Source organism: Malurus melanocephalus, unplaced genomic scaffold (assembly GCF_030028575.1).
Source record: "Malurus melanocephalus ecotype Western Australia unplaced genomic scaffold, MMel_1.1 scaffold_31, whole genome shotgun sequence".
Lineage (NCBI taxonomy): Eukaryota > Metazoa > Chordata > Aves > Passeriformes > Maluridae > Malurus > Malurus melanocephalus.
In genome coordinates, this window is record NW_026623263.1 from 2,596,269 (window position 1) to 2,608,378 (window position 12,110).

The 12,110-nt window shown below is 35.8% G+C and overlaps 1 protein-coding gene across 1 annotated transcript in view; it reads right to left on the minus strand.

The window, feature by feature from the left end:
• AP3B1 (adaptor related protein complex 3 subunit beta 1) overlaps window positions 1-12,110 on the minus strand; it is a 155,380-nt gene that overhangs the window by 88,091 nt on the left and 55,179 nt on the right. The window contains exons 9-14 of the mRNA XM_057363849.1: window positions 9,161-9,322; window positions 7,084-7,181; window positions 4,388-4,442; window positions 4,237-4,308; window positions 1,732-1,794; window positions 716-848 (exon numbers count right to left, since the gene is read on the minus strand). Of these exons, the coding sequence (XP_057219832.1) occupies window positions 716-848; window positions 1,732-1,794; window positions 4,237-4,308; window positions 4,388-4,442; window positions 7,084-7,181; window positions 9,161-9,322 (583 nt within the window). The remainder of the gene's footprint in view (window positions 1-715; window positions 849-1,731; window positions 1,795-4,236; window positions 4,309-4,387; window positions 4,443-7,083; window positions 7,182-9,160; window positions 9,323-12,110) is intronic.

Sequence of the window (12,110 nt, forward strand, 5' to 3'; positions counted from 1 at the left end):
CACCTATGTTCTTTGAACAATTCGAATTACTCCAGGACACTCCAAAAATCATGTATCGATATACAATATTTCCTGACATTACTTATTACCGTCTTCTTATGAAAAAGAATTTGCCATAGTAATTGGTAACTAGCGAGAATACAGTATTATCAGGTACTGACTTAGCATGCTGCAAAATCCTATTTGACTTAATCTGTTCTTTGTTGTGTTCCTTAGTGATTTGCTACTTTGTTTTGCTATCTAAAAATAACAGAAGGCTAGAACACAAAACCAAGCCAAATTTGGGGCTATTTATCCTAAAACTATTTAATATGTGTTTTCAGTTAGGCATTTATGCACTAAAAAAAAAAAATCCAAGCTTTCAGCACCCTCTACAGGTTAACAGCTTTGATGCAACTAGATCATACAACAGCAAACTACTGCTACTATGACAATCAAAACAGCACACTTTAATAATGACAGCAGAAAAAGTTGGTAAACATAATTGTGGCCCACCAGGAATTAACTTTTCTAACAGAAGAGAAAATAAGCACTCACTGAATGAACATTAAAGCCTTTGGAAGTGCAGAATTTTTAAGCAGTTGGGTCAGCCAAATTCTTGTTGAAGACAACTCTTACTCGGCTTTATAAAGTGATGTGAAGCTTTGTGTGGTTTTCTCTAAAAAAACATTTCATGCCATCAGCTACTCATAAAACAAAGAGAACTTTAGCTTACCATCCCTGTTGGACAGCAAACAGACAAGGCCGTTAAGGCACGTGTCAGTGACCTCTGTGATGTTAGTAGCACATCTGCCAATAGCCTGAATCGTAGCTGCAGCAAACTGTTTATCTTGGCTTTTCACATAAGTCTAAAGAAATAGAATTTTTGTTAGTCAATACATAACTGGTCACCCAAAGACTTAACATATTATTCTCACGAGACAGACATGCTGTACAATAAATTAAACTTAGAAGACTACATTGCAAATTAGAAGCTATACTTTTCTCACCTAATTGTCACTTTAAGAAGACATTTTCAGCTTTGGTCATCCACAGCCATGCAAACCTCTGATTTCACGAAAGCTTGGGGCAGGGGGCAATTACCCAAAAACAGCCATTAGTTTGTGTGCAAGGCTGGAGGACTTGATGAGCTCTGTCTTCAGAAAGGTTTCAGTTCATTTAACTAGGAGCATCTGTGAAACTATGAATAACCTACCTGCCTGAGAACCAGCACCTTTCATAGAAATCCAGCCAGAGAACTGAAGCAATGCAAATAGATGTTACAAGCAAAGAGGAAAGAAAGAAGGACAGACACTGTTTCACAATATGGGCAGAAGATATTGCTGATACATAAGATACTGCAGACAACACTGTTTCATCAAATGACTTATGGAAATGACATTTAGCAACAAATACTAACGGGCAAATATTACTAAAATTCAGACTTTATCATACAGTGCCTTACAGTGTCAGTCAAGTTGTGGAATTTGTATTTAAGAATATGGAATGATTGATATTTTTTCTCTTTTTTTTTTCCTTTTTTTTTTTTTTTTGGTAGCTGGAAGGAGATAGGGAAACAAATTCATAGCTCCCTTATCCATTATGATATGATTTAATTTATTTCCATTTTGAGAACATTTTATCCTGGAAAACACTTTTAACTTGAAAAATTTAAGCCTAAGAATCTAGAAGAAACATCCAACAATGGAAAAAGAGACTATAAATATGAAAAGAATACACTTTTGCACAAACCTGAAATTCTCGCAGCAGAGTTGATATGTTGGCTTCATTTGCTAGATTTGTCAAGATTTCAAGCTACATGGCAAAAAAACACACAAGATATGTTATCAGAAATTAAAATAAAATATGATAAACAGTACCATATGTACTATACTTTTGTTGTATGTAAGATATATTTTACCGTATATAAAAATGAAAATGCAAAATACCACTCAGAATTCAACAGAGTATACCAGATATCCATACAAACTGGTACCAGCATTACACTCAGGAGGCATATYTTCCCTCCAAGTACTCGCAAAGTTTACAAAGCAGGAATCTAGGATTAAGTGATGCATTTTTATGGGCTCTAGCTGTAGTGCTGCATAYCAAATGGGCTTGAAATACTTCTGTCAGCATGCTTTCCAACATTGTACAACAGGCCTCAGCATGTAACAACCATGTGACAGTAAAAGAAGAAATAACAGAAGTCACAACTGCATCGAGGAGAAATAAATTGCTTATTATAGTCCCATAAACKGTAATAAAAGACCTTCAAACTAAGGAAAGAAACAGATGCATCTATGAGATTCCTCAAATCTTAATCAACATCAACAACATCAGACCCCAAAAGCCCTCTTATTTGCTCCTAGTGAACCAAAGGATGATGCACAACACTTGGCATATATTGTTAGGATGCTATAATTCCAGGCTGTTTTAACTATGAATGAAGTAAACTGAAAACACAACCCAGTCTCTCCAAAGGCAAGTCACGCCTCACAAATACGTTGGTATTTTTTGCCTTGGAGGCAACCACAAAAGGATACTCATTGATGCAGTCCACCTRTACTTCAAAACTATTTTACAAGACGTATCACCAGAGGCTCTTAAAGATACATATCTAGAATAGCATAGAAAACCGGAGGATAAATGTAAAAGAGGAAAAGGCAGGAGAAAAGGAGACTGTTTTATCATACAGCATGGCTATCAAYAGAATATCACAAATACCTTTGCTGGCCTTTTTCACATAGGAATGGTGAAACCAATGAACAGACAGGTGACAAAGTTTTCAACTGATGCTACAGCTTCAGGGAAATGAAGACAAAGGCTAACTAACAAAAGCTGTGTATAAACTCCAAATAGTGAAACAGTGAATAAAAAAACAGAAAAAAGTATCAACACATAATATCTGTGAAGTAATGTTCATAATTCAGGAAAAACCTTAACTGCAGGTTCTGAAATGATGACAACTAACTCTGACTGAGAATTTGTGATTAGAATAGGTAACAGCAAAAATACAAGCCCAATGCTAACCAGTGATCAAAAAATCAAACTTGATGTTGGAACATGAAACAGAAATCCAAACAGCACAGCATACGAATTTAAGAGTGCCCCTACGTATTAATTACTGTAATGGGTCTCATCATTCTATCTTAAAGCAGATAGGCTGGAACTACAGAGGAAGGAAAGGGAGAAACCCACATGATTTTCTTATGTATGTCAAAGTACACGATTTTCCAAACTTTTTGGCTACCACGAAACAAATGAGACAATAAAAGAAAAAAAATCACAGTATTKACTTCTCTACCTCTTCTCCATTATATTATCAATATGGGAATTGAAACACATTCACTTTCTATTATTTTGAGACTGATTTTTCTTGGATAACAGTAAGACATTGCTCACAATATTCCTAGAATGGTGAAAATATATTTTTGCTTCCAGCTGCCTCAAATTTACCTAAGTCTTATTGTTGATATAAAATACAAAATTTTATTTAGTTTGTATAAAACCATGATGGTTTTGGCATAGTCATCTTGGACTACACCACTTTCGCACATATAATGAAAGTGCAACAAGCATGTAAAGCAAAGATAAGGAAAAATTAATGTTTCTTTCAGAAAACTGTACCTTRCACTGCTAAAAATAAGTGCCTATGACAATCTAAAGCAAAAAAAAAGAGAAAAGGCACATAACAGTAGACACTTTTTAAACTATTGTTCTGTCAAGGATGTCACATTTGTAAAAGAGTAAGAACAGAGAAAACAAGACAACAGCTGAAAACATGCATTGAGATGTGGCCTTGAGGAAGGCCTGAAGTACTTCTCATGTCAAATGCTGACTTTGAAGAAAATTTGGGACTCAGACACTGACCCATTTTGTACAGAGGAACAGATTTAATCTCTTCTTAAGCCAACAGTATTAAAGACTCTTTTCCTTCCATGCAAAGAGTCAAGATCTAAATGTTACAATGTGGAATAAAATTTGTAATGCTGCCTGTCACTGAAAGGTCCCAAAAGCTGTAGTGAAAAATATAGCCAGTCTTGGACCTGCAACACACTAACAAGAACTTTCAGATAGCCCAACCAGCTGGAAGGACACTTTAGGTACTTCACTAAAAGCCACAACTCATTACTTCTTAGCAAGCTAAAGGAACAGCACAGAACGGCCAGTGTCCTAACAGTGAAAAACATTTTATCTTTCTGTTGCAAATTTATTAGACCAGGAGCGCATAGAATAATTTGCCTTTAAACTCACCTTCAGTGTTTTGATCATAGTTGGATCAGTTGATCTAACATAGAAACTCTTCAGATAAGGTTCAAACATGCCCTGAAAATCAGAACATATTTAAACAACTCTCCAATGTTTCATATAAAATGTGATTTAAAAAAAAATAAATAGGGTATACCTTTCTCTGAATTGACATAGTGGCAATATTTTGCAAAACAATATACTGCACCTCCCTAGAATGTGAAAAGAAACGTAAGAGTCATTCCACAAAATTACTGACACATAGAATAATTCAACATGGCAAAGAAAGTCCAATTCTATTTGAAGCCCAAGTTAGTTATACATTTGTTTTGGAATAAACATAGAAGGCAAAGCTTACTGCCAACTGCCAAGTACATAATTTGCTTCAAAGGAAGACAGGTTCATGATGAAACCATGGCTCTCTTCTTTTAAAACTCTAAAATGCAAAAATATTCACCAAAACCAGTACAACTCTGCCACTTGTGGGCCTTGGRTATCTAAACCAGAATTCCATTAATCATTTTAATATAATGGAAATAGCTTACAAAGCCTTTTATTTCATCCACCTTTTTGAAATGAATATTTCAGGATGACACAGCTGAGAAAAAAAAACACACTGGCTTCACCTGCAATTTTGAAATGACTGCATTAACTACAAGAACAGTTAATCCTTGCACAATTAGCAGGAATTGCTACAAGTTTTCTCCCTCTTAAATTTTTTTCTAAAAATTCTCAAAAAGGGCCTGGGTCTCCTGTGACTCAGGTATATACAGTGGCAGGCAAACACATCAAAAAGTAGCACGTTTACATGATAGACTTTGCAAGATATAGACAACATTTATGTAATATTCTACACATAACATTGAACAAGTTTGGAGAGGGCATTCTCATCATTAATGTGTTACTTTAAAAGCCTCCACAGGAGTGAGCAAAGAGAAATCTGGGTACTAGCCCAAAGCTTTTAAAGCATAGATTTTGTGCCACCAATTTCTTAATAACTAAGTAATAATTTGCACACAGTTTTTCTGAACCATGAGTGCTCAAATCCTTGTAGGCTGCAAATCTCATCCTAATGGAGAAATCATACTAACCATTATCTCCTCTTACCCAAAACTGTCTAATAGCCCTAAGGTAATTACCGCTGTTGCTTACAAAGAAAAGTAATAATAGGGAAGTACTTAAGATCTTTTAAACCCATTTTATGCAATTCTTACACAGGTGCATGGCAATAGTCAGCTGCACATGATGAAACAAGACTGGAAATTGCTATGAAATGCTCTTTCAGGCACTCTCACCCTAAGTAGATTATAGCTTAGTTGACATTAATTTAAAGGCCACAGGCAAATAACTTCAAAGGCAAACAGCAAAAGCTTATTTCAGAGTGGCTCTAATAGTAAAAGTATTTCACCCAGAATGGTAACAGAAAACAAACAAGCCATTCAATACCAAAAAATCAGAAAACTAAGTGCCATTTGAGGTACTAGYTAAGGTACAGGTAAGCAGTGAGTTTTCTTTTAATGAAATCTGAGTATAAACCACATGCAAATAATCCTTTCATCTCGTATGAGTTTAACCCTATACTATACATTATCTGCCAAATTGCTTTAGTCTTTTACTCATTTTTGTATATAGAGAATGGGAAGCATACTGTCCAGTAAAGCCAAACACAAAAATAATAGTGGTTCATTCTTATCTGAAATAAAACACCAAGCCATATTTTATTTCTTTACTAACTTTTAAATAATAGAGCTACTGAGCTGCAGAAGTTTACAGAGAAACAGCTCTATGATGACAGGGCGTACAAAAGCTAAAGTGCATCTAAGATGAGTAATCTTGCCAGACACCATGAAAGCAAGTTTTTGTAAAAAACTTTTTTGTCTGTTTGACTTAACCAATTCAAAAAGTAAATTAGTTTCACAGTGAAGTTCTAGCCAAAAATACCATGTTTAGTTAAAAAGTTACTGCAAAAACAATTAATATTGTCTTATGTAACCTCTTCAAAGCTTTTCATACAAATACATGGAAGTTTAAAAKCTAAAAACTGAGTAGGAAAGAAAAAGACTTCTCTGTAGCAAATATTGGCACACCATGCCAAAACTATGAAATACAAGCAAAAAAAAGCATTAACAATCTTATGAAATGTGGTTGACAAGACCTTTCATAGAAAAGCAGATGAAGTCGTATTGAAGATGATGAAGTCACAACTGAATGTCCTGAATTAAATATAAGCTTGCTCTTTTAAAACAGTCCATAGATTAAGGAAACACGGGACATGCAGCAGTATCACGTGGTAATATCAAGTTAACACATGTTGTCTCCTTCCCTTGAAATATTCAAAAGCTGAATGGACACAGCCCTGAGTATCATGCTCCAAAGGACCCTGCTTGAGTAGGGAAGTAGACAATACCYAGTGATCCCCTCAAAACTCACCTGTTTCGAGATTTGCGTTGAAGTGCAGGAAAATAAAATATACATCAGAAGACTTCTTCAGTGATTGGCATGACAGTAACTAAACAGTTAACAGAACTAAATTTCCAATAATTAAAAATCAAGATACTAAACAAACAAGTTAGTATTGACTCTAAATACTAAATAGGCAGCCATAATTCTCGTCAGAACAAAAATCATAGAAATGAAACACAATAACAAATGATTCCTGGATGAGATACCAAAAAAGTTGGAATTACTACTAATGATGCTTATTTCTTGTGTGTGAGTATTACAGGAGCATTTTAAAATTAAATTAATTGTGCAATAGTAACATTCTTGTAAGTATGGCTAACCAAGAATGCACAATAGCTCTCAGAAAAAAAGTAAAGACACATACTGGTGTAAAGTACAGACTTGACCTACCTGTTACTACGGAGTAAACGAACCAATGACTTAGAAACAATACCAGCTTCAGATTTTGGTGCCAAATGCCAGTAAAGCTGTGCAACTGCCATTACTACCTAAAGGAAGAACATTCAGAGCAGCATGTTAAATCCAAACCATCATATATATCTATCCAATTTGTTTCAGCCCAGGAGAACTACCAGCTCACTCTTCTTCAGAAAGCAGAGAGCACACTGGCTGTCTTCAAAATCAGCAACACAGACAGAGGAACTAAATATAATTAAGTACCTTTACTTCCTCCCAGTATTTACTGTACTGCAATAAATAGAAAGCCATAGGAATAGGAACTAAGAGAGAAAAAGCAGTACATAATTCAAATTATAACCATAATGAAATCATCTTTAAAAGCTAACAGCATTGCTAATGTCAGCTGTACAAATTAACGGAAAAATGTTCTTTAGAACTTTTTCTATTAAGTTTTTCCATTCTAACTACAGGTTCAATATCACCTTTTATCTAGTTACCACTTAAAATCTTTCATTCCACTATTCTATTCTGCAATTTATAGAACAACAGCTGTCTTCACTGGCAACTTTTGAAGCACGAAATCCAGAAGAAAGTAAAAACTACAGGGTTGCATATCAATATCCTCACTAACCAAATGCAGAAGATAGACATGAGCAACTTAAAACCCTTTTTTTCAAATTTTCTCATTAAAAAAGACAAAATATTATTTTTATGCTAGTGAATGCCATGTCACAATCTTTACTACAATAGTGTCATGATYAACTCTGTGTTTCAAAAAGAATAGAAAGGAGACTCCAAGTAAAGCCCTCATGGTAACACTTCACTTGGYGTCTCAAATTTCAGAACGAATGAAACAAAAATTATTATCAAACAATAAAAAGTGATTAAAAACACATAAAACCATGAARAAACTTAAAGATTTTTAGCAATATAATAGAAGGATCTTTTACTGCTGATAACAAACACTAGGGCACAGAGAAAGCCATTAATTCATTTACTATCAGAAACTTAAAGATTATAAATGTGAAAATCAATACCGTATTTAATAGATATAAAGAAAATTATTTATGGAATGAGGGCAATAACTAACTGAACCTCTCAGTAAAGTGGGATGGCAAACATACCAAACATTATTTGCTCTGTGCATTAAACTAGGAAATATCAGACATTGAACAGAGATTTTTAGCAAAACTCACTAAAAATTTAATCCATTTGCTTCCAAAGTCTGCTGGGCTGGCAGATTGTAAGTGATTTTGAAAAGAGTCAGACATTAGTTGGAATCTCAAAATAGGTTTCAATGAAGAACTATAACCTGATCTGTTTAGTTTATTAAGAACAGGTTGCAAGGTGACTTAATCATGGTGCAGTAACCGCTTTTGCAGTGATATGAATATTCATTATCACTGGAGGACTTTTCCCAACAGACATCTAGTCCTGATTAACAGGACAAGCTGAGGTCAGAAGTAACATTCTGTGATTCTGATTAACATCACAATGATTCAACATCAGCATGGCTTTTTCTGGTTCTAAAAATTTATCTGTATTTTAAAATCTCATGGAAATAATGCAGAGCATACCATACTCATAATGTCATATCTATTCTGGAACACTGCCAAGGTAACAAAATTAGAAATCTAGTGCATAATTGTCTACTTATAAAATACAAGACTCAAAAGAAAGAACAAATTAATCAATCAGTTACAACTATGATTTCCTTTGTAGATCTGTGCCAGTAAGCTGTACCAGTCTGTGCCATCCTGGCTGCTGAAAGTTTTAGCATTAAGAACTACCTATGGTATAATCATCACATGCTATGCAAGTTGGATTAAAATGCTCTCTAGCATTTTGTTTGTCCATATTATTTGGAGAACATATTACAATCAATTTAAGTGTTTCACTTAGAAGTTAGGTTAAATTCAAAGTTGATCCATCATACTTCTCCTACGATTACTAAAGGGTATTTTCACCACTTTTAAAGAGCTGAAAGGCTCTATTCTTCAATTTTCTAAATTTTATAGAAACAGTTATCTGTAGTTTAACTTTTTAATAAAAAAGGAATTTGCCATACCGCAGCATTTCGGCTTTGAAGCAAGGGTTTTGTATTTCGTAACAGCAGCCTATGATCTGGGTCCATGGTATAGGTGATTTTCATTTTCTGATCCTTCTCCTTCTGTTCCTCATCAGATTCATAGAAATTACTTTCATTATATTCATCCACCACTTCATCAGCCTACCAAAGACAAAATGACAAGGACATACATAGAATATTTGAATGAACAGGTTTTATTCATTAGRTAAGTAACAAACAACACAGCAGTTTCATGTAAGATTTATGTATGGTTTTTTTTTTTTAATTAGCCTTTGGCTTTTCTACTCATTTGCTCAAAGCAATAGAGGTACTGACATGAAAAAAAGAGATTAACAATATACACAAAACTTCCTTAGAAATACATTATACTGCCTAATGACATACGTTCATTTTTATTATGTCAGCTATTTTAGATACATATATTAGCCTTTTTTGGACTTAAAGCCTATGACYCAAAATTAACATGTCTGAAAAATAGATGGAAATGAAAATCAGACATTGGTCTTCAGAAAATTAGGCAAGGTTTGAGTCAATCAAAACCCAGGTGCAGTGAAAGAATTCATAAAAATGTCTGCAGTAGAGGTAGGAGGATGGAGGGGGAGGGAGGAAAGAATAGCCAATGAAGTAAAATTGTAATTTTGTTCTGGCTTATATTACTATTGGAAAAGACGCTGAAAAATTAAAAAAGAAAAAAAGGAGAAAGGGAAGTTTTATTACATGATGCCGATTTTGCTATCAGTGTTATATAGGATGCCTAACAAATTCTTACATTTCTTTTGCAATAGCAACTGAAGTACTTTCATTTCCTTACTTCTCTTCCCACAAATATTTGTTGTAGCCACAATTCTAAACTAAAAATTCAGGATTCTGTATCAAGACTGCTGGTAACTGAATTCCTCCCTTGCCTACAGGACAACCAACTTGAAAGGAAACTTTCCTGATTCCAGTGCATTACAACATGCACTTAAGAAGCTTCCTCTAACAGGAGTAGGATAATTCAGTCTTCACTGATACAGTCTTCAATATCCTTGCCCTGACTGCTAACATGCAGATTAGTACTATTAAATTCAATAGGAATACAGAGTTGGAAACAGTATTTAACTCATTAATAAATAGTGCACAGAAACAGCCTCACATTTCTGACTTTTTTTTTTAAGAATTACTTGCTGGGAACATACTTGGAGCAGCAGAGTTTCAATATAAAGCAGCATATACTTCCTAAGAAAACACTTTTAATTAAATCTGATTACGTCCTTTTTCACAGCCCAACAGTGGAAGTATTAATATGATCTCACAGTCATGTATGTTATTGCAATTTTAGAATATTTCTCTTCTGTAAGATCTGTTAAGGTATGGTAGGAAATAATTAYGTTCCACACAAACAGATGATGACGCCCAGGGAAATTATTTTAATGAACTTAAATTCATCAAAATTGAGTCGATGAAGTCCTAATTACTTAGAATCAGTAGTCACAAGGACCTACTAAGACAAAAAGGACATGTAATGCTGCAAGATTGGAACAATGTGATGAAAAGCAAAGTAATATGTAAAAGTGCCGCCGTGGGGGAAGAATGCAAGCAACTCAATATGAGTGATAAAGCAAACTTCAACTTTATTCGTGTCACACACTGGTTATATATGCTCATAGTTAATTACGCCTACTTGCTACAATATTAGTGGCTAAGCACAGGAAGTTACATTCTCATTTCACACCTCTTCGGTTCTTTCCCAATCTCTCATAAACATCCTGGCCTTGACTATTCTTATGCTTGCATCCTGCAACATATCWAAAACATTCTGTCTTTGAGCCTACTCTGGACACACACATCCTGCAATGTTTCCCATTATCAACACAGAGGCCCAATGCTGCCCCCGAGCAATATTTTCAGTTATTAATGCAAAGGCCTAAAATTTGCTAGCACCCAGTTTGCTTGCACAAGCCTTCCAGGGAGCTAAGTCCCTTTTCATTAAGCCATTCTGCAACATAAGAGAGACAGCAAACTAGGATAAAAAGCTTCAGCTCCTCGGTGTACAAGAACTGTTTCAAATTCTATTAATCATCCCACACACAGAGAACAGTTACCACACCTCAAGATGAACGTTCTGCTGCCTATATTCCATGCCAAAGACAGACAAGTGTAAGGTTAGAAACATAGAATTGCTTGTTTTCACAAATACCCATCAGATCATATAGTCCAAGTGTTTATCCAGCACTGCCATGTCCACCACCTAACCATGTCGTGAAGTTCTAGCTCTACAAGTCCTTTAAATATCTCTAGGAATGGTGACTCTACCCCTTCCCTGGGTAGCCCATTCCAGTGTTTAACAACCCACACAGAAAAAATTTTTTCTAATATCCAATCTAAATGGCCCCTGACAGAATTTGAGGCCATTTCTTTTTGTCACATTGCTTGACTGTGACTTGGCTACAATCTCCTTCCAGGTTTTTGTAAARAATAAAAAGGTCACCTCAGAGCCTCCTTTCCTCCAGGATAAACACCAGCTCCCTCAGACAGTCCTCACAGGACTTATGCTCAACACCCTTCACCAGCTCCATTGCCCTTCTCTGGCCGTGGTCCAGGACTTCAATGTCTTTTCTATMATGAGGATCCCAAACGCAGGATTCGAGGTGTGGTCTCACCAGTGCCCAGTACAGCGGGACAATCCCTGCCCTGCTCCTGCTGGCCACACCATTGCTGATCCAGGCCAGGATGCCATTGGCCTTCTTGGCCACCTGGGCACACCCTGGCTCATGTTCAGCCGCTGTCACCAGCACCCCCAGGTCCTTTTCCTGTGGGCAGCTTTCCAGCCACTCTGCCCCAGCCTGTGGCACTGCCTGGGGTTGTTGTGACCCCAGGGCAGGACCCGGCCCTGGCCCTTGTTGAACCTCACACCCTTGGCCTTGGCCCATGATCCAGCCTGGCCAGA